General features: G+C 44.4%; 1 protein-coding gene across 1 annotated transcript in view; it reads right to left on the minus strand.

Moving 5' to 3' along the window:
- Nucleotides 1-18,735, minus strand: part of PAK5 (p21 (RAC1) activated kinase 5) — a 51,615-nt gene extending 32,880 nt beyond the window's left edge. The window contains exons 1-2 of the mRNA XM_035110085.2: nucleotides 18,655-18,735; nucleotides 10,246-10,460 (exon numbers count right to left, since the gene is read on the minus strand). Of these exons, the coding sequence (XP_034965976.2) occupies nucleotides 10,246-10,460; nucleotides 18,655-18,727 (288 nt within the window). The 5' untranslated portion in view covers nucleotides 18,728-18,735. The remainder of the gene's footprint in view (nucleotides 1-10,245; nucleotides 10,461-18,654) is intronic.
- Nucleotides 18,736-23,957: the final 5,222 nt, after the last annotated feature.

Here is a 23,957-nt window from a genome sequence, read left to right on the forward strand (position 1 = left end):
GGATGAAGGAAGCAATGGGCTAAGAGAGGAGGAACAGAACAATCTTTGCCCATCTGGTGTCCGTGGGTGGTGCTGTGGTCTAAACTACTGAGCCTGTTGGGCTTGCTGATCGGAAGGTAGGCAGTTCAAATCCCCGTGATGGGGTGAGCTCCCGTTGCTCTGCCCCAGCTCCTGTCAACCTAGCAGTTCAAAAGCACACCAGTGCAAGTAGATAAATAGGTACTGCTGTGGCAGGAAGGTAAACAGTGTTTCCATAAATTCTGGCTTCTGTCACGGTATTCCATTGGACCAGAAGTGGTTTAGTCATGCTGCCCAGATGACCCGGAAAGTTGTCTGCAGACAAACACCGCCTTCCTCGGCCTGAAAGCGAGATGAATGCCAAAACTCCATCGTCGCCTTTGACTGGATTTAACCATCCTGGGGTCCTTTACCTTTTACCCCTCCAGATGTTTTTGACTACAATTCCCATCCCCACCAGTGCTTCCTTTATCACTATAAAAACAATATTTGACAATATTAAAGCTGTTTCTGCAGTTGCAACCAAAAATTATGAATGGTGAACCTGGGGAGGCCATTTCACTCCATATTGGCCCTCCATTGAGCACAGTGGGACTTTCTTCTGAGCAAACATGAATAATAGGATTGCATGATAAGTCTCCCTGATCCTTGAGTTGTGGACAGCCACATTAATGCAATTGCTGCTACATCCACATCCCGTGTAAAAGAAGTGAAGCAAATCCATCACACTAGACGAGCTGCCAATTTCAATCCCATATGCTAGCATTACATATTAACCGAGCATATAGGTTTGCCCTGGCAGAGTTGGCTCCACAGCGGTTGAAAGACCCTTAGAATGGTGAGCAAGGCATCCCGATTCCTCTCTGTTCCTGAGAGACATCATAGCTTTGTACCTGGGCATAATCCCTGCTGCCGTTGCAGTCATATCAACCCACACTTCTGCACATTGCAGAAACTTTGACAGGCTTATTATCTTTTCATGCCGATGCAGCTGTATCGACTGTCTGATATTAACTAATAAAGATAATTTCTGTATTAGCTGCTGCAATGACTCAGAGAGTTCCTTCCCAGGCATTGCAACAAGTGGTGTTCTTATGGTGTTCTAAGTTGTCCTGTGTCATGTACATGAAAGGTAAAGGACTCCTGACAGTTAAGTCCAGTCGCGAATGACTCTGGGGTTGCGGCGCTCATTTTGCTTTACTGGCCGAGGGAGCCGACGTTTGTCCAAAGACAGTTTTTCCGAGTCATGTGGCCAGCATGACTAAGCCACTTCTGGTGAACCAGAGCAGCGCACTGAAACACCGTTTACCTTCCCACCGGAGCCGTACCTATTTATCTACTTGCACTTTGACGTACTTTCGAACTGCTAGGTTGGTAGGACCAGGAACCAAGCAATGGGAGCTCACTCCGTCATGGGGATTGGAACTGCTGACTTTCCTATTGGCAAGCTCTAGGCCACAGCGCCACCTAGGTTTAGACCACAGCACCACCTGCATAAACATATATCCATGTTTAAGTGAACACCAGAGGAGACTAACACAGCACTTTTTTACCATGTAGGCAAGAGCAAGTTATAATAATGCACACACTGTATAAATAGTAAGTTATAAATCAGCATGGTAGCTGTATGCATTTTCCAGACAAGTGGGCTGCCTGCCTTTTCAGACCAACTTAGCATTCAAGACTAGAACCATTTAATGATGATTATATGCCGTCTGCATAATATCAGTTTCGCACTACCCTGCTGGAGACCCAGGGACCCGCTATGTACTATTTTACAGACCCCTGCACTTGCATGTATTGCAACTTCTTGTACAGCTTTCCCCAGTTCTATTGCCAGAGGTGGATAAAAAAACATTTTAACTGCTGAAGCAGTTAAGCAGTTAAGCAAGCACCCTGCCTCCTTCCAGTCTAATTGCTCCCTGTATTTTCAGTTGGGGGGGGCTCCAGATGTCCTTTTTATTGTGCTTTAGTGATGATTTCTGCCTCCCCTCCCCTAGAGGGTATAAAACCCATACCCTGCCTCCCCAGCTGGAGGAGATTGCATTATCATCATCCTTGGATTTCAAGGACTTCGGCCCTGAAACTGTTGCCGAGCCATAAAATTTTCAGTTCAGTCAGAGAGCCAATGTTTATGAAACTAGGAGGCTTTTCCCTGTAGGGGAACAAACTAAACTGAACTGCAGCCTGTTTAAACCCCCAGTGAACTCCAGATTGTTGCTGAAGCAACATCTGAGCTCTTCTTTCATAAGCTATCAAGCCAAGCTCCATTTAGCGCTGTCCAAGGTCCTGTTGGTGACTGAACCTCTGACTGTCCCCCTGCTCACTAGCAGCCCAAGCTGGCTGTGATCACCACCTAGAACAGACAAATCTGCCTCTATTCTGATTAAAACCTTCTTCTGCTGCCTCTCTTGTTCAAGGTCCCAAACATATATCGGGAGGCAGGTGGCAGAGAAGTACTCAGTCCCCAGCAGAGCATCTTTTGCTGCCAGCAGGTCAGAGAAGGACAAATCCCAGAATCTTTGCAGAGAAGATGTCTCCTTGAGGATTCTGGGACTTGTAGTACCAGCTTCCAAGTGGGAAAATATGTCCCACTGGAGATTGGGAGCAGCCTGCCTCTGCTGCCTCAAGGAATGATCTTGGGGTAGGAAGACACAGAAGACATGGCATGGGGTATGATGAGAATTCAACAGGCGTGCTCAAAAAAATATTCTATCCTTTATGGAGGGAACAAGGGGGCAATCACACATCCTAATAAGCATCTGGGGACGCGGGTGGCGCTGTGGTGTAAACCACAGAGCCTAGGGCTTGCTGATCAGAAGGTCAGCGGTTCAAATTCCCACGATGGGGTGAGCTCCCATTGTTCAGTCCCAGCTCCTGCCCACCTAGCAGTTCGAAAGCACGTCAAAGTGCAAGTAGATAAATAGGTACTGCTCTGGCAGGAAGGTAAATGGCGTTTCCGTGCGCTGCTCTGGTTCGCCAGAAGCGGCTTTGTCATGCTGGCCACATGACCCGGAAGCTGTATGCCGGCTCCCTCGGTCAGTAAAGCGAGATGAGCGGCACAACTGCAGAGTTGTCTGCAACTGGACCTAACAGTCAGGGGTCCCTTTACCTTTAATAAGCATCTGACATGTTGCCTGTTCAGATCTTGGAATTTGCATACATCGGTTGCAATCTCAGATTATGAAGTGAGAAAGCAGTCCCTTAATAAGGGTAATCACATGCAAATGACAACTTCATCACACTGGATTTATTTTAAACAAAACTCTCACCACATTTCTGTTTAAAGAGATGACGCCTTATCTGCATGCTGAAACGCTTTCTGCTGCCACCTTGTGTCCACAATTAGCAATGAAATATAGCAGTGACTCTTATTCCTTTCTTTACAGGAGCGACAATTTAGCCAAATACCCCAATGATGAAATGAAATCATCTCAGACTTTTGGGAAAGTTTCAAAATCTAACAAGATTATAAAATTGAATTTCAGAAAACGATCTTGATTTTTCATTTCAGAAATTGTGTGTGTGGTGTGTGTGTGTGTGTGTGTGTGTGTGTGTGTGTGTGTGTATATATATATATATATATATATCCTGATTCTATAGAACTTAGTCCCAGTTATGCATGCATAGGATCAAAGCTTTTCTGGCAATATTTTCCTAAAATTGATATGATTCCTGATCATATCACGCCATGTTGTCCAATACTCAAAGAAGTACACAACTGGTTTGACATGCCTAAGGTGGTTTTGGATTTGCTTCTCTCCAACAGCAGTTCCACTACCACACGTCAAACTGCTTTTGAAACTTTCCAAAGTAGACTGTCGTATGGAAAAGGTGGAGGGGAAAGGAACATTCCACCTAGTCTTTGAGCATTTGTAACTTAGCACTTTAGATCTGGACTACATCTCCCATAATCCCTGCTGTCTGGGACTGATAGGAATTTTGGTCCGAAACATCTGGAGGGCATCAGGTTGGGGAAGGCCAATCTAGATCATTGCTTCTTCATAACAGAACCAGTAAAACATGTGGATAAGCCTCACTTATCCACTACTTCTATCACTACTATTTGAGGTGTTAAGACAGAGTCAATGAAATAAGATTTTGCAATGTGCAGTTCATTTGTTATTTCATGGCTGTTTTTATGGAATCAGTAGGGCAGTGTCATTGTAGGTTGGCATCAATACATTGGGGAAATCATCAGTCGCTTGTATGACACATTAAAGAAGGGTAGCTGGCTTAGTCTGCTGTTTTGTAGCAAAGCAACAGTGACAGCAACTATGATTTGTGTATCTGGATAGCTCAGTTGGTTAGAACATGGTGCTTGCGGTTCGATTCCCGCATGGGACAGCTGCATATTCCCGCTATTGCAGGGGGTTGGAGCAGATGATCCGCAGAGTCCCTTCCAATTCTATGATACCTTAAAATTAAGAGTGACAGCCAACTGTGTTATTTGAGTCCACTGATTTCAGTGGGTCTTCTCTGAGTAAGACAATGGTTGGCTATCACCCTCATAGATCTACTGTGGCATATAAGCTTTGAAGGTCTGGTTGTTGCAATCTGGGAGCCCCAAAGACCATCAAATATAGTTCAGCTTTTCCATTTTGTGGCAACAATGTAAGGTCAGTGTGTGCATGTATTGCAATATAGTCCATAATGCAAGATGGTCCATAAAAGCTTATGCCGCAATAAATCTGCTAGTATTTAATATGCCAAAAGACAGTTGTTTTTAACTCACCTTATTTCATTGGTAGTTTTATCCATTGGCACTAGGTGGCACATTAACACCATTTCCAGACAGCTGTGCAAGAGCAGTCTGTCTATAACACACATACAGCATAGGGCCTTTAGGAGTGGGGTGGGAGCTGCTGCCAGATTTTGTAGCAGTCCATTCAAGTCAGAAGATGTGGTTGTATCCAATTGCCTGCATTAAACCCATTGCTCACACTCACACAATAGGTACTTGTGTGTTTTCAAGCCAAAATACACATTCCATATTCTCATGCTATTTAAATCCTTTGGTACCCACTGACATAATACAATATCATATCGTGGAATTCCATTGTTTTTGCCCAAATGGTTCATTTTATATTTTTAATCTCTACTTCCCAGTACGCTTGTCTATTCTCTCACTGTCAGCAGTGTGAAGGGAAGTGAAAGAGCTCAATTGCAAATCCCTCGCTGAAGCCCAGCATTGAACAATTTGCAAACCCAGCAATGGCTCTATAGTTACGCAGCTTTAAAACTTGCCGGCCCCATGATGTAGTGTGCAACTAACTGGTTGGAGCGGAGTAGAAGAATCTGTGCAGCTTTCCTGTAACATTTGCACAGTCTGCTTCTTCGACAGGGTGCCATACTTTAAATGCATTCAATGCAAAAAGTATATTTAATAGTGTGCAGGCTAGGGACAAAGGTGAGAGCTGTTTCCTAGTTCTGCTGGATCTCTCAGCGGCTTTTGACACGATCGACCATAACATCCTTCTGGACCGTCTAGAGGGGTTGGGAGCTGGGGGCACTGTTATACAGTGGTTCCACTCCTTCCTCCTGGGCCGTGTTCAGAAAGTGGTGGTGGGGGGATGAGTGTTCAGACCCCTGGGCTCTCACTTGTGGGGTGCCTCAGGGTTCTGTCCTCTTCCCCATGCTTTTTAACATGGACATGCAGTCACAGGGAGAGATCATCAGGGGGTTTGGACTGGGTGTTCATCAGTATGCGGATGATACCCAGCTCTTCCTCTCCTTCAAATCAGAACCAGTGAAGGCGGTGAAGGTCCTGTGTGAGTGCCTGGAGGCGGTTAGAGGATGGATGGCGGCTAACAGATTGAGGTTGAATCCTGACAAGACAGAAGTACTGTTTGTGGGGGACAGGAGGTGGGCAGGTGTGGAGGACTCCCTGGTCTTGAATGGGGTAATTGTGCCCCTGAAGGACCAGGTGCGCAGCCTGGGAGTCATTTTGGACTCACAGCTGTCCATGGAGGTGCAGGTCAATTCTGTGTCCAGGGCAGCTGTCTATCAGCTCCATATGGTACGCAGGCTGAGACCCTACCTGCCTGCAGACTGTCTCGCCAGAATGCTGCTTGCTCTAGTTATCTCCCGGTTGGACTACTGCAATGCGCTCTACGTGGGGCTACCTTTGAAGGCATTGTGTCACCCAGCCTTGCGTTAGAGCCGGCCCTGCCTGAAGGAGCATATCCACCCCCATCGTTCTGCCCGGACATGGAGGTCAAGTGCTGAGGGCCTTCTGGCGGTTCCCTCATTGTGAGAAGCCAATTTGCAGGGAACCAGGCAGAGGGCCTTCTCGGTAGTGACACCCGCCCTGTGGAATGCCCTCCCATCAGAAGGCAGCCCTGAAGGCAGCTCTGTTTAGAGAGGCTTTTAATCTTTAATCTGTTGTAAGCCACCCAGAGTGGCTGAGAAAACCCAGCCAGATGGGCGGGGTATAAATAATAATTATTTTATTATTATTATTATTATTATTATTATTATTATTATTATTATTACATTTAGGATAGCCACCACCATCTCTGTTTGCACCATGCCCCACCTGCACACACCGGGGGGGGGGGGATATACCAGAATGAGAGTCTTTTTATGCAGACTACAAATTCCATGATGCAGTGTGACTGCAAGTATAAGCACATATCGGATCTAGATTTACTCTTGAAAGAAAGAAGTGGGAATCATAGGGACAGAACTACCTAAAATGTATAGAAACTTATTCATGTATTCTACTACAGCGGCAAGAATGTTACTGGCCCCAAAATGGAAAGAAGCAGAAGAAGTCCCAGAAAAGGAAGAATGGATACAAAAACATACGGAAAATGCAGAAATTGAAAAATTTACTGGAAGAATAAGAAATCAAGATAACAATTTTTTAAAAATAAAATGATGGAAATGGTTTATTGAATATATACAGATGAATTATAAACAGACAAAAACATTGGCAGGATTATTGTGATAACCTGCAGTTTTATAAGAGTATAAATTTAAAGAAGATAAACAAATGAGCAAATTAACTTAATTTGGATATGCAGAAGATATTAAAAATAAATTTAAGGAACCATAGAAAGAGGGGGGAGGAAGTCAAGTTTTGAAATGTCAAAATGAAAAGTGAAATGTATAAACTTGAAAAGTACAAAACAAAAATACAGCAAATACCCCCCAAAAAATGAAAGAAAGAAGTGGATGATGGAAGAACAAATACTAAGGATATTAAGTTTGGGCCAGTGGTTTTTCTGTGGGGATTCGTTTCTCGAAGCTAAGTCACACTGCTCCTTTTGCCGCCACTGTTGCTCCATCGAGTTCAGCATAATGTCTGCAGTGGGGAACCTTCTCATCGTGTGGAGGTGCTGCGAGTGATTTAGAACCCAGTGTGATCACAAGGTTGCACGGTGAGTCAATCACCGTGGAGAGATGGCTCCATAGTGCAATATGCTGAACAAGAGGATGAGAAAGGTTGGGGTAGGAGGGGGAAAGTGACTCTGGGTGGAGCTAAAGGTGGACCAGCAAGTCTCTTTCAATAAACTTGCCCTGAACATGCGAGTAAGGCGTAAAGAGGGCCTTACTCCGAGGACTCAGCTATACAGCTGCAAATATAACGTTTTAAGTGCATTATACAAATGTGACACTAGATGGCGACGATGAGCTAATGGAAAATTCCATATATATTTTACAACTTTTTAAAACGCATTTTCACAGCGTTTTTTAATATCTGTGTAGAATCAGCCCTGGTAAACGATCTCAGACAAGTTATTATCATTCAGCCTAATTCACATTGCAAGGCTGTAACTTAGCAAGAAAGCTTTTGCGATGTTGATTATTTATTACGCCCTGAGTTAACCACCTTGGCCAGCTTTAATGAAATAAAAACATGTTGAATAAATTCACTGTGCTTTACATGCAGACGATCCCCCATTCCACCAATGTAACAGATTTAAAGCAGCAAGGCATTTCAAGATCTCTGATGCCCGAAAGTCACCACCAATCGGAGTAGACAGTGTTCGGGTAGATGGACTTTGCATACATTTCAATTAATTAATACACAGCATTTCTACCACTTTCCACCCGAGAGAGAGGCAATGCTGGATTATGAGTGGTGGGGAGGATCCTTAGTAAGGTCTCTGTGGTGCCCGAACAGAAAACGGATTTAAAGGAAATTGGATAAAGGACTCTTTCCCTCACCAGCACACAATAGCATATTATCCACTCCTAGGTGATGCAAATTGTATATTCTGAACAATAAAGAACATGGCCACTAGATGACAGCAAAACCTCAAGATCCTACAATGCAGGTAAACTTACCTTACATGAGACCCCTTTCTCTGCTTCCAGATATTCCTTTCTTTTAATCCAAAGCGCTAATAGAATTTAGCATAATTAAAGGCGGCGCTAGGATACACTGTGTTCTCCCTTCATTCATAGGATCGCACTGCATGAATCTCTTGAGCCTGCAACAATGCAGCTGGAGGAGAGGGCAAGAGGGTGGTAGAAAAAACTGTGGGTGGGTGGGTGGGTGGGGGTCCTTTTCCCATTAAGGAATAACAATGGCCATCATTCTGCGTGGCTTTAAGAGGATCAAGCGAATTCACGGACGCTAACCCTACCAATGACTACTATCTACAATGGCTACATTCTTCCTCCGCTGCAAGAGGCAGTGTGAATTTGAATATGTTCCTGGAGACAGCAGACAAGGAGCAGTTAGGGCTTTGGTCTGATCCAGCTGGCTGTAATATTCTTTACATGCAAAGCTTTAGAAGACTGGACAGGGGGGGGAAACAAACAAACAGCGAGCAGACAGTCCTGACAACTGGAATTGTGAATATATGCTGTTCAGTTGTCTACATGGTTTCATTAACTGATATCCATCAATCGCTGCATAAGAAAATGCAAGCTGACTTCAAACTGAACTCCAAAGTCCTCGTGGATTTATTTAAAGAACATTGTTTTTAAGCCTCCCAGCTTACTGCTTCATAAGTAGCTAGGATGATTGGGTGAGAAAGTGGGAAGTAAACATTGATTTCCGCTTTATATTACCCAAGATTATATTATATTATATTACATTAAATTACAACTTTTTGCTCAGAGACGGCTTGTTAAAAATAACTATTAAGAATATCGATTTGAAAGGATAAACTGATAGGCAGCAAATAATCTACAACAAACAAGGACACAAGGAGAAAACCTGCTTTACTCTTGCTGGAGGGGACAGGGCAAAATTGAGGATGACAACAAGGTCTATTTTATGGACTTGTATATACATGTCGTTAGCCTGGGGTTCAGAGGAACATTACTCTTTTTGTGTATCCTCAGCTGAACCATGGTGCTCAAAAGCTGCTCAATGGCTATGTGGATTTGGGGAAAGTCTGCAATGTTGGTTTTGGGATGTCTCTTGGTGTTCCTGCTGAATCGAATTCTCAAACCCTAATTTGAAAATATGCTTTTGGTTGGGTTGTGAACTGGAAACTCACACTTTTCTCTCCTGTGTCGAAACTCCAAACTTAGGAGTTTTGTTTGTTTTAGTTAGTTACATTAAGCATCTATAGAGGTTCCACCGCTCGCCCATTTCTGTGTATTGCAAAGCAAAATTCATTTAAGATTGCAATCTTTGCATAACAAACATGTCCTATTGTAAGGGGGAAGGCTTATATGGAACAGCCCCCCTCCCATCATCAGGTCGAGTTCCTCTCAGAGCAGTAGTCCAGCAGCGGATCAGATTACAGGAGTCAGGAAGCTGAGGGGGGGAGACAAGGCTCTGGCAGCGTCAAACAGCCTCCACACCGAGTAGAGAGGGAGGAAGCTGGGGAGGAAGGGACCGGAGAGCAGTCAGAGGGCGGCCCTTCCCCCCGACGCCTGAATTGAGGCGTACGGTACCCAGTAGGACAAGGGGGAGGCGCTTTGGAGTTCCCAGGCTGTTATGTTGGGCGTGAAACAGAAAGAAGCCATTGCGAGATTCTAACTCAGACAAAGCAGACATGCTTTCCAGGCACTTTGCACTGTAAATAGAATGCACAATAAAAAACATCTTAAAGACAAGCAGATATGGAGCATCGTTATTCAAGAGTAGCCGCAAGAACCTCTGACACCTATGGACATGCATGTCCAGCTATTCAGGTATTTTCTCAAGAGAGAACCTGCCCTTTTCTTCTGCAACAGAAATGGGCAAGCTCCCTGAAGGACACGTCACGGAGTTTCCACTAATATATGCACTAATTGGGGTGCATATAATCTGCTTACCTTCATTGGAGCAAGTTGGATCGGGGTAATGCATGAAGGATCCACCATAGGCTTCGGCCTGTTTGCTGTGTCTGCTAGCAAACTATGCCACTGTTGAGGTAGTCCGGTGAACTTCTGTTCTCTGTGATCAAATCCAGTGTGCACCCTGTGTTCAAAATTTGAAGGGCCGGAAATTTCAAGCTTTTTCTTTTTCTTTCCAAACATGGTGGAAAAACCTGGGAGGACAAAGGAGAATATTACCTTTGCGCTAAGATATTTTAAGTCATTCAAGCACAATTTGCTACATTGGATGAAATGGTTAAAAACGAGAAATTGATAAGGCTCCATGCCTATGATAGAAAAAATGTCAAGCCTTTCAGATGCCGCCAGGCTCTTTGTTGAGAAATCTGAATTATGGACAACACCAGAATTTAAGGTAGCAATAATCAAATATCTGAAAGACATTTTGCAACAAATTGTTTTCACACCGGGAGAGCAGCCAAAAAGAATGGTTTCATTTAGTTCAGAGTATAAGGGCAATATTCAGTGTTAGAGATGATCAGAGAAGACCCATTGAAATCAATGGTCAAGCACATGTTTGCATGGTCATCTTGTGTTTAATGGCATTTCCACTTAAAGGATCTTGGATTGCAGGCTTCCTTCTGTGACCTCAGAGCAAGCTACCCCAACCTGGAGGAGATAATGGCAGGTTGTCATGTTTAGTGAACCTGAGGAAAGGCAATCCCCCTTATTCTACAACCTGTTAAATTGTAACTAGTGGCAGCACGGGGGGGGGCACACAGAGAAAGGGCAAAGTGGGTGGATGTGTTGTGTCCCTCATGTTAAGACTTTGAAACGAAAGGAAATCAGGATATGTTAATGACAGCAATGGGGGTAAATGGGAGGCAAGCTCCTTCTTTGCCCCCTCCTCAGCCCACCCTCTGAAACTGCCCATGATTGTAACCGCTATGATCCATATCGAAAGAAGATACACTGAATTATATTGAACGGTCATGGGAAGGTTACACTCAGGCTATTGAATTCTCTTCCTTAAGGAAGCGAATTTGTTCCCCTTTCTGATGGCATTCCGTCAATGTATGAAGACCTTTCTCTTAATGCCCCTGCCTTTTTAGCTTCTGAATTCTTACCTGCCATCTTTTGTATGTGCTTTTATATACTGTGTGTATATATATATATATATATATATATATATATATATATATATATATATATAAGAAATGTCATCTGCATCAGCCGCCAACCATTGCATCTATATACAGAAGTACAGGTTCCTACACACAGTATGCCAAACAGGAAAAAAATGCCACCAGAGAGACACAAGTTCTAAATTTAAATCATACGAACGAAGAAGCACTCGTTTTCAGCCACTCAAAATTCTGCAGACTTTACCGCCGTCGGGTTGTTGTTACCGTCTGCAAGGAGAAACGTCACGCGGAAATATTTATTTATTTATAATATGTTTTTTAAGTGGTTGGATATTTGTTTCGATTGTTTTGGATCCTTCGGCCTCAATGGTCTCATTTACTCCGTTAGCCGCCCCTTGGCTAGCTGCTTTTTAAACAGAGTTCTTGGGTATGTTAAGGGACAATTTGAATAATCCTCCAAGCATATCGGAATGAAGCTTGAGTTGACCTGCTGTGTGGCAAAGTGATAATCTGATTGCTTTCCTCCCGTGCTCTCTGATTGCGGGTCAGAGCCCTAATTGCCTGATTGGGGAAAGGGCACTCAGTTAATTATGGTCGAAATTGTGAGCTAGGTCATGGTGCGCATTGAAGCAGATCACTTCAGCAAGAAGCACGCCATGGAAAGATCCAATCAACCTGCCAATCCATCCATCCAATCTTAGTATTTTCCCTTGGAATACAAGCATTAAATGAAACCTGAGATACAACACACCCGCTGTTGCATTAAACAAAGCAGTGGAGAATTCCAGAGAACTTTCTTTTAAAACCCCCTTTTTTTTGCTGCACAGAAGAAAGTAACTCAGATGATCTGAAGGGGGTGGGGATGCAACCTAAAGGATCTTGGAGCTTTAAGCAAAAGCTGCTTGGAAAACATCCCAAGAAATTCCATATAAATATGGTGTCACAAACCCTGCAGATTTCGTTCAAAAAAAACCCAACAACTTTGAATGGCACATGGTACAATCCCAAGCATGTTTACTTAGGCGTAAATCCCTTTAAGTTCAATCAGACTTAACCTCTGGTGAGTATGTTTAGGATTGCAGCCTAAAAATGGGTCCCTGCAAAATTCCTGCCTTACAATGCAGTTCCATGCATTGTATACCTTGGGATTAAGCACTACACGGGATGGTTATGAGGAAAGGATTACTCTGCTATACCTTGCAAAATCTTCATTAGATGCTATGTGATTATTTGTTATTACACCTTGCTACTTCCCCCTTATACTTCCTAATTAATATCTCTTCTGGATAAAACTTTGGTAGAATACAGAAAACGATAAAGCAATCCTAGTTAGCATTTAGTTCTCATTCAGTTCAGAGGCTAGCAGACCTACCTGAGCACAGGCATGCTTAATAATAATAATAATTTATACCCCGCCAATCTGGCTGGGCTTAATCAGTCACTCTGGGCGGCTTCCAACAGAATATTAAAAACATAATAAAACATCAAACATTAAAAACTTCCCTAAACAGGGCTGCCTTCAGATGTCTTCTAAAAGTCAGGTAGTTGTTGATTTCCTTGACATCTGATGGAAGGGTGTTCCACAGGGTGGGTGCCACTACGGAGAAGGCCCTCTGCCTGGTTCCCTGTAACCTCACTTCTTGCAGTGAGGGAACCGGCAGAAGGCCCTCGGAGCTGGACCTCAGTGTCCGGGCTGAACGATGAATGGTTTTCTACTGACCATTACAATAGACTCCACCCTTGAGCATTGTAGTTCAGTGGGCAATTGATTCATGCAGCGTATTGGCACGGAGCTCTGCCCACCCTGATTTGTTCCACGTCATTCAGAAGCTGACGCCACCCATGATCAACTTGACCGATCAGGTGTATGCGAAAGCAACTTAAGCAACTCACCAGGGTGATCAGTCATTTTCTATGGAGGAGATAAACTGATCTGAAGGTTGCATCCAACCAACAGTGTCACTCAGCTGAAAGTAACTGAGAGTCAGTGGAATGGAGAGGGAAGCAATTTTTAGGGATTCACCCTTCCCCTGCAGCCCCTGGCCCTTACCTTCCAAGTCCCGGACTGCAGAATCCGAGACCGGCAGCCGTGTGACACTGGAAGTTGCGTCGATGTAACTTCCGGTGTCGCTTTGCCCTTCTATGGGCACCAAAAATTGCCGCTGACAACACCAGAAGTCGCGTCTATGCACTTCCGGACATGCGTAGATGCGACTTTTGAAGCCGCCGGCGGCCATTTTTGATGCCCATAGAAGGGCAAATCAGAAAAAAAAAATGGCCGCCGTCAGGGGAAAATAACGGAGAAAAACGGGAGACAAAGTGATACGGGGGACCACGGGGAAAAGGTAAGTAAAATCGAGGTTTTCCCTGAGAAAACGGGGTACTTGGCAGCTATGCCCTGGCCCCCAGTGTGCCCTGATGGATCCCACAAGCCATGGAGTAGCTGAGGTGAGATGCAGGGAGAGGGGGAACCACCCAAAATCGCTACCTTCCTAGTTCTGCTGATGGAATTCATCAGCTGAGTGATGATGACAACCCTGAAAAAAAGGAGAGCCAGGTAAAAACTAATGGTACTGGTTTTGTTAATGCATTGCAATTTCTCTTTAGCTCACAGCACTAATAGGGGGGAAAGGACCCAAATCTAAACTGAATTTCGCCTTCCAGCACTCTATAAACCTGTCACTGCTTAATTACTGTAATAGGTGATATTATTTCTGTACAATATTGCAAATTGCACTGTATTTCACTTAAGTAATATGGTGCATACCCATAACTTAGTACTATTACATCCGAAACAGACTGATTTACTTGCCAGTTTAAATAATTCTGTTGTATTTTACGTAAAGGTTGTGCATGCTGGGATAACAGCAGGAAGAAATCTTTAAAAGTGAAAATGGGATAGTACATAGCTGCAGGGTTATATGTCAACGTGTTCACACAGGTAAAACATGACTTAAATATAGACCTTTCAGTTTCAAGGCTGAAACATTTTTCAGTATGTTCCTCACTTCTGAAAACACACCCACACTAACCACTTTGTTCCCTGTTTGACTTGAGATTTTGAAATAAGGGGAACTGTCCTATGCATGCCACATGGTGTTGGTAGGGTAGGAGAGCGGGTGGCACTGTGGTCTAAACCACTGAGCCTCTTGGGCTTGCTGATTGGAAGGTCAGCGGTTCGAATCCGCATGACGGGGTGAGCTCCCGTTGCTCTGTGTCCCATCTCCTGCCAACCTAGCAGTTCGAAACGTGCAAGTAGATAAATAGGTACTGCTGCAGCGGGAAGGTAAATGATATTTCTGTGTGCTCTGGCTTCTGTCATGGTATTCTGTTGCCACAGAAGTGGTTTAGTCCTGCTGGCCACATGACCCGGAAAGCTGTCTGTGGACAAATGCCGGCTCCCTCAGCCTGAAGCAAGATAAGCGCCGCAATCCCACAGTCGCCTTTGACTGGACTTAACTGGATCCAGTGGTCTTTTACCTTTTTTAGGGGTGGGAGAATCTGTCAATTTTGGGTTATCATTTCCCCAATCTTAAATTCAGCTCTCCATATTACCACATCAGTTTGTGATGATGATGACGATGATTTAAAAAGTCCTCATGAAAACTAATCTGCATTTTAGCGAACATCTCTCCTAATACAAAATTTGTATGCCCTGCAGCCTAATATACACCCTATTGCTAAGCAATTTCCTGAGATAAAATGCATTTTTGCATGTAGTGTTCACTAGTGTGCATGCATTTTAATGCACATTTTACCCCAGTAGATGCTTTTAACTTGGCTGGAGAACTGCATCACAAAATTCAGAAAACTTCACATTTCCACAGAGGGCTGTGTTTAGGTTCTTGAATTTCAGAAAGTCTAGATTATGTAGGTTCACATTTAGATGCAAAGTGAACCGAATCTCTCCCCCACCTGTAGCAGAGGGTTTCATGTTTACATTTGGTGTCTTCTGTTGTGATTTAAGTCCATAGCCTATTGTTTACTCCAGGCACCTGTAGGCTTACCTTTTCTGGTTGCAGAGTAAGGGGATGCAAACATTAAGCATTTGCAGAGATTTGCTTATTTGCAAAAAAGAATAACCTAAGCAAAATTTTGCTTCTGAAATCATCGAAGTTAATGTCCACTAATTTCATACAGTACTGTGACAGAACTTGAATTCTTTATACAGAAACAGATTATCATAACTGGTGCTAGCTTAGAAGAAACTTCTGCACATACACATTAAATGTACTAAATCCATCAGTTTTAGTACAATTTTGTGGCATATGCCATTTTCTAACCAAGGAGTAAATTACACAGCAGAAAAACCAATTGCGGATAAAACAGTCGCAGCTATAACAAACAAGAGATAGCACCCCAAGTTAAGCATGTAATAATCTTTCCTGATCAACTGATAAACTTTTAACCAGAGTGTGACATTGTAAATCTTGATGAAGCACGTATCCTGAGATACAATGGACTGTCAGGCAAGGAATAATGGCAACTCCCAGATGAAATGATTGGCTCCAAATCTCCATTGGAAACAAGTATTCATCTGACCAAGCATTTTAGTTAACTTTGGGTCAGTTAAGTGTACCCATGTCACAAAACATTCACTGTCTGGGCCCCCCATTCTGTGAACTTTCAGAGGGGTGAAAATGTTTGCCTTGCCTCCTTAAGTTTAAAGCAGCAACTACCATTTAATGCTGGTAATTTTACCACAATTCACAGTGCAATCTTCTCCCAGAAAAGTGCTTGCCAAGAGACAACACTCTTTATCTGTTGTTGGGATGAATTTGTTTCAGTATTCCGGAACCTGCATTTTTTTTCTGCCTGCAAGCAAGCAAGACTTCAGTTCTTATCATCTCTTGGTATGATTATACAGCAAATCAGATAAATGTATAGATAGTGAAGTTTACAGGAAGACCAGATAAGTTGAAACTTTCAATTATTTTTAAGCAACAACAACAACAACAACTCAAGCTTAAATTATTTGGGTTCTACAGTGGTACCCTGGTTCTCGAACTTAATCCATTCCAGGTGTCCATTTGACTCCCGAAACTGTTCGGAAACCAAGGCACAGCTTCTGATTGGCTGTAGGAGTTTCCTGCACTCAAACGGAAGCTGCGTCAGATGTTTGGCTTCCAAAAAAAGTTCGCAAACCAGAACACTTACTTTTGGGTTTGCGCCATTTGGGGTCAATTTGTTCGGGAGCCAAGCCGTTCGAGTACCAAGGTACCACTGTATTCAACTAAGTTCTAGTTACAGGTAGGTAGCCGTGTTGGTCTGCTGTAGTCAAAACAAAATAAAAAAATTCCTTCCAGTAGCACCTTAGAAACCAACTAAGTTTGTCATTGGTATGAGCTTTCATGTGCATGCACACTTCTTCAGATGATGCACATGAAAGCTCATGCCAATGACAAACTTAGTTCGTCTCTAAGGTGCTAAGGGACCCAGGTGGTGCTGTGGGTTAAACCACTGAGCCTAGGGCTTGCTGATCAGAAGGTCGGCGGTTTGAATCCCTGTGACGGGGTGAGCTCCCGTTGTTTGGTCCCAGCTCCTGCCAACCTGCAGTTCGAAAGCACGTCAAAATGCAAGTAGATAAATAGGAATCGCTACAGCGGGAAGGTAAACGGCATTTCCATGTGCTGCTCTGGTTTGCCAGAAGCGGCTTTGTCATGCTGGCCACATGACCTGGAAGTTATACGCCGGCTCCCTCGGCCAATAATGCGAGATGAGCGCGCAACCCCAGAGTCGGTCACGACTAGACCTAATGGTCAGGGGTCCCTTTACCTTTACTTAAGATATATGTATCCCACCTAGCAGTTTGAAAGCACGCAGTGCAAGTAGATAAATAGGAATCGCTACAGCGGGAAGGTAAACGGCGTTTCCGTGTGCTGCTCTGGTTTGCCAGAAGCGGCTTTGTCATGCTGGCCACATGACCTGGAAGCTGTACACCGTCTCCCTTGGCCAATAATGCGAGATGAGCGCGCAACCCCAGTCGGTCACGACTGGACCTAATGGTCAGGGGTCCCTTTACCTTTTAAGGTGCTATTGGAAGGAATTTTTATATTTTGTTTCAACTAAGTTCTACTCAGAGTAACTCCACTGAAGTTAGTTATGCCCATTAATTTCAGTCTACTCCCAAGTGTGACTAACATTTATCATCTTAGAATTTCATCTTAGAATTTTAGAATATAACCACGCAACCTTGCTGAACCAGACCAAAGGTCCATTTACTGCAGCATCCTGTTGCTATCAGTGACCAGACAGATGTTTCCAGGAAGCCCAGAAGCAGACCATAAAAGTGTCAGCCCCCTCCACCCATTTCAATTTGCAAGTGTTTGCTTGTCTACAAAAGCCGCCACATCATCGGATACTACAAATAAATGCAACATATATTCCTCTGGTGTTCCTCTGGGTAGTGACATGGGCAACTGGGAGTAGGGTCACCACTTCACACCTGACCTCCCACCTGCTGCATCACTGGGCTCTATGGGAAGGAGAACTGTCATGGGGTGAGATACCTGGGAGGTTGGCATAGTGCAGGTGGAGTAGTGGCACCAATCCAGATCTCCGGCTGCTATACCCACATAGCAGGAGACAAGTACGTATGAGTAGAATGGAACTAATCAGTGGGAGCCTTGTGCGAGGATTTCTGCTTGCACAACGGGGTGATACTTTGTGCCCCCACATGCCCCAAACAGACTTGTGGGGGGGATAACCCTAGGAACAGTGTCGGGGGGGGGGAGATGGGGATCCCATCTGGCAAGCCAAAATGCTTGCCCTGACAGAATGCTTGCCCTTAGCACAAGGTCTCCCAAACTTAGGCCTCTAGCTCTTTTTGGACTACCATTCCCATCATCTCTGACCACTGATCCTGCTATCTAGGGATGATGGGAATTGTAGTCCAAAAACAGCTAGAGGCCCAAGTTTGGGAAACTCTGCCTTAGCACAAAGACGAATGCCTCCCTTGGTTCAGAAGCAAACAGTGCCTCGAATATGTGATGGTTTTGGTGAGGGCCAGAAAGAACAACCCATCTCTTTCCATGTCCATGTGCATACTTGAAGACTATTTGCAAATGGCTACAGTTCATCCTGTTTTGAGTTCGGTCGATGTTCCCAGCTCTGCTCCAAATGTCTTCTGAGTTGGCCATTCCTGCCCCGCAGCCGCCACCGTTATTGAAATCTATGCACTAATACAGCAAGAAGAAAACATTGAAACGGTTCCAAGCCATCTGGGCTTTGCCATTGTCAATGTTTCTTCCAAAGCACACAATACCTTGTTTATTGTCGAAAATGCCTTCACTGGTCACACCACAGCACAGCAGGGTTTCTCGGGATGGTTGGCCCATGAGAAACATCTAATAGAGATGCACAATGAAATAAATAAAACTAAATAAAACAAACACACACACACACACCATCAAAGACAATGTGGGCTTGTACAGAAATAGTAAACGCTGGCAAAGGGTAACTAGAGAAACACTGTTGTCATTTGAGGAACAATGTTCCACCGCCTCCCGCACAATAAAAGCCACTTTTGTATTTCCTTTTTTCATGCATCAGCTGATATTACAGAGCCTCTAAAACAGCACTCACTGGAAAAAAAAGTGAGGCCTGTATTAGCTTTCTGGCTGACAGCCAGTGAAGAGTCAGGTGCTCCTCACAACAGTACTGGTTTCCAATTCCTCACATGCTGTGTGACTCCTGGCTCTCTTATTCTCCCAGTAGTCATTTGTCCCACTACGTGACACAGATCTACACCAGTGATGCAACTGACAAGCCAAGGCAGGAGCGAAGACATGTCAATGGTATCCAGTAAACATGCAACCAGCACTTCAGGGGAATCACACCAGCAGTCGTGGAGGAAGGGGCTTCAGTACCTGGGGTGGCGGGGGCGTGGCACATCACACACGGGGGTGTGACACATCACATGAGTGTCCCAAGGGGGAGGCACCCGCCCAAATGAGCGTTGTCCCAATGGAGTGATGCCCACCCGTGCAAGCGTCCCAAGGGGAGGCGCCCACCCATGCAAGCCATCGTCCCAATTGGCGCCTGACCATGCGAGCATCCCAAGGGGGAGGCATCTGTCCAGGAGAGCGTTGTCCCAATGGGGCAGCTGCTGCCCCCTTCCTCAGCCACTGCACACCAGGAGAAACTGGGCCTTGTTCTCAGTAATGTGTCCAACCCATATCTGGGCTTGGACCACTTCAGACTGTAGGTGGGGACTTGGTCATCTCCAGACTTCCAATATTTTTCTGGGGGGCTGCACGTTGTGACTGGTACCTCTTGCGACTTACAGGCAGAGGGCCTTCTCAGTGGTGGTGCCCACTCTGTGGAACGCCCTCCCATCAGATGTCAAGGAAATAGACAACTATCTGACTTTTAGAAGACATCTGAAGGCAGCCCTGTTTAGGGAAGCTTTTAACGTTTGATGTTTTATTGTGGTTTACTATTCTGTTGGGAGCCCCCCAGAGTGGCTGGGGAAACCCAGCCAGATGGATGCGGTATAAGTATTATTATTATTATTATTATTATTATTATTATTAGGCAGAGGGAAGGGAGGTCAACAGTAGGCTAAGGCAGAGCCAATGGCAGGCAGACCCAACCAATTCTAGCTCTTCCCCCATTCTTCTCCTCACTGAGTTTAATCATGGTAGCTCTAAGACCAAGGAAGAGGAAGCTGACATTCAGTGCCACCTTCTGGGCCAGATGGAATATGAAGGCAAGCAGGTGGAACATGGGTGAGGGCAAACTGAGGTCAGTGGAGCATTGTATTTGCCCTAACGGACTAGCCTATACTGCTATAAAAGTTGTTTAGCACAAATAAACTGGATTACAATCAGGGCCATCTTTACCAGATGCGACGCCAAGGTGAAAATATTTGCCCAGCACCCCCAAATTACCATGGGTAGTGGGGGGGGGAAGCTGCACACTGCCAGCCATGTCGCTGTGGGAGAGGGATCCCCGCAGAGGCTTGGGAGGGAAGTTGTGCCCCTCCCAAGCATCATGGGAGGAGAGCGCAGCTTCCCTCCCAAGCTTCCTTGAGAGGAGAGCGATCCCCACAGAGGTTTGGGAAGGAAGCTCCACGCTCACCAGCCATATACTGTAGTTGGTGGGGCGCAGCTTCCATCCTAAGCCTCTGCAGGGATCGCTCTCCTCCCGCGGAGGCTTGGGAGGCAAGCTGCATGCCTTCCAGCCATATGGTTGGCGGGGCGCAGCTGGCGGGAGTGCAGGGAAAGGGGAGGCCGCCTGCAAAGCCGTGTAGCTCCCCCACTCGCTGGGGTGCTCCGAGAGGATGCACGACTAAGCCCTATCGGAAAGACGGCTCTGATTACAATGCTCTGCTGCCACCACACATGTAAATCAGGATGAATTCAAGATGAATGCTAGTTGCAAATCAGAATGAATGCTCAGGAAAGATCAGAACCCTCAGTTTAAGCTTAGCAGCAGCAGCAGCAGCAACAACAACAACAACAACAACAACAACAACAACAACAACAACAACAACAACATATTTAACAAATTAGTGTATTTTAATGTTTTTGTTGGAAGCCGCCCAGAGTGGCTGGGGAAACCCGGCCAGATGGGCGGGGTATAAATAATAAATTATTATTATTATTATTATTATTATTATTATTATTATTATTATTATTATTACCCCACCCATCTGGCTGGGTTTCCCCAGCCACTCTGGGTTGCTTCCAGAAAAATATTAAAATACAATAATTCATGAAATATTAAAAGCTTCCCTAAACAGGGCTGCCTTCAGATGTCTTCTAAAAGTCAGATAGTTGTTTATTTCTTTGACATCTGGTGGGAGGGCGTTCCACAGGGAGGGCGCCACTACCGAGAAGGCCCTCTGCCTGGTTCCCTGTAACTTCGCTTCTCGCAGTGAGGGAACTACCAGAAGGCCCTCGGCGCTGGACCTCAGTGTCTGCAAAAGCAGATCAGGATGGATGCTCAATAAACTCGATAAACAGTTTAATTCTGTGGTGTGGATGTGCCCACAGTCTCTGGTCCAACGCAGACTCACAAAATAGCACGCATCTCTTTTTGAAAAGGCTATACCCAGAAGAAAGTCTCTACACAGTGTTGTGTGCAGCATAACAAAATACAGGTCCTAAGAAAATTACCATTTTTCCCTGGTCTGTATTAGAAGAGAAAATATTGTCAATGATACTGATGTGTCAAGGACAGAGATGGTGGTGATTTATCAGGGGAGAAAGATGGGTGAGAGGAGTAATGAATGCATGTTTGCAGTTGCCTAAGGGGAAAATCTGAACCAGAAGTCTGAAATTTATTTCTACATTAATGAAATGTATTAGCATTAATTGAGCCTTTCTCTAATTGAAACGAAGATCTTATAGTTGCAGCAGAAGTGTGAAATCAATTTGCCCCGCATTCAAGCTGTAAAAGAAGTCTTGAAAATTTTCTCAGACTGCATCTTCTCTATTAATGATGGCCAGCTGATGAAAATTGGCAGAGCTCCACTGAAATCACTGGTTTTATATCTGCAGAGGACCCTGATGCTATGTGTTCTGGATAATTGACAAAATTGCAGCCGAAAGGATCATACAATGCTGTTCGGTTTCAATGGTCCTCTAACGCCAAGCCAAGATGTTCATCTTGCAAAATGTCCAGTATACTCAGCTGCATCTCTCCTAGAGTGCCAATTGTAATTAAGCACCATTTCTTAAATATCCAAGAAATGAATGCTGCTTGTAATGAAACCAAATTATAGAGTGATGCTAACAAAGAATATGTGGATCAAGGGGCAGAAGAAGTATAAAAATCATCTAGATCTGGCATCATCCTATGTACACAACAGTCTCCATAATCCTGATTGCAGTATACTATGAGCAACACAGTCGTGCTGCCTGCAACATTTCAAGGATTCAAGTCACATCGAAGTGAGACAAAATACCATGGGTTTTTTTTTTCATAGAAACACAGTGAGCAGAGCAAATTCCCATTTCTTTGGTCAGTGGGACTTTCCACAAGGCAGAATGCCATGGAAGGTTATTTCTGCATGTGTTTACAGCAGCAGCAGCACAGAATGTTTTGAAGCATACAGCAAGGTTCATGGAGGCATCTCTCAATCAGGTCTTTCCAGAAGTCATAGGGGAAATCTGTACCATACATCTAAAGCACATGCAAAGAATCCTGGGAAGTGTAGTTTTTTCCTCAGGCACGATTTCTAACAACCTTAACAAGCTACAGTTCCCAGGATTTGCGGGGATAAGCCATGTGATTTACACGTGCTTAAAATCTATGGCGCGAACCTGCCCATACTGATGCAGCCAATGCAACATTTTGTGCTACATGGTGCACAGCTAGAGCAATGCAATTGGATTAGTCTTCTAGGATGGCCTGTGCTGGTGTGTGTGCCCCTGCCAATCCCACTTCTACAACACACACACACACACACACACACACACACACACAAGCAACTAAAAAAACCCCAGTGTATAGAGCAAAATTAGAAACTGTCATGCCTGGCGCTTCCAGGCAGTCTCTATTTTTGGGTGCGATTCAATCCCGCAAACCAACAAATTCAAGCTGTGCAATTATAGTTGATTGGGAGGTCTTGTGCAACGTACCCACTTCTCCTAAAGATTGATCTTTCTGCGATAAGGAAAGTGTTAGGGAAATGAAATGGGAAGTCTGGTGCAACGTGTATCTTGCACGACCCATCTAATCTTCTTGCATACAAATCAGAACACATGCTCCTTAAATAGGCAGCGGTCATCTAACCATTCTGCAAGCAGCTCAGGATGAAAGCTCAAGAAACAGGTTGTTTGGAATTTCCTGTTACCTCTTTACAAACAAACTGCCTTGCAAAGTTAGTTGCTTTGCTAAACATAGTTTGCATGTTTTCCCAGACCAGCATCTCTTTGCATTTTTTTTAAACAAAACAAAACAGTTGCAGCTTTGTCCTGTGTAAAATTATCACAGTGAGTCAATAATAATAATAATAATAATAATAATAATAATAATAATAATAATAAAATATTTATATCCCACCCATCTGGCTGGGTTTCCCTAGCCACTCTGGGCAGCTTCCAACAAAATAATAAAATACAATGGTCTGTTAAACATTAAAAGCTTCCCTAAACAGGGCTGCCTTCAGGTGTCTTCTAAAAGTCTGGTAGATGTTTTTCTCTTTGACATCTGGTGGGAGGGCGTTCCACAGGGCGGGTGCCACTACCTACTAATATAAGCCTTCCAGAGTGGCCACTATCTAGTAATATAAGCCTCCTAGGAATCCTTTAAGTTAAAGGTAAAAAAAGGGGGGGGAAGGACCCCTGGACGGTTAAGTCCAGACAAAGGCAACTATGGGATTGCAGCGCTCATCTCACTTTCAGGCTGAGGGAGCTGGCGTTTGTCTGCAGATAGCTTTCCGGGTCATGTGGCCAGCATGAGTAAACCACTTCTGGCACAATATAACACTGTGACGGAAACCAGAGAACACAGAAATGCCGTTTACCTGCCTTATTTATCTACTTGCGCTGGCATGCTTTCGAACTGCTAGTTTGGCAGGAGCTGGACAGATCAATGAGAGCACAACCTGTTGTGCGG

This window comes from Zootoca vivipara, chromosome 3 (genome assembly GCF_963506605.1).
Source record: "Zootoca vivipara chromosome 3, rZooViv1.1, whole genome shotgun sequence".
NCBI classification, from domain to species: Eukaryota; Metazoa; Chordata; class Lepidosauria; order Squamata; family Lacertidae; genus Zootoca; species Zootoca vivipara.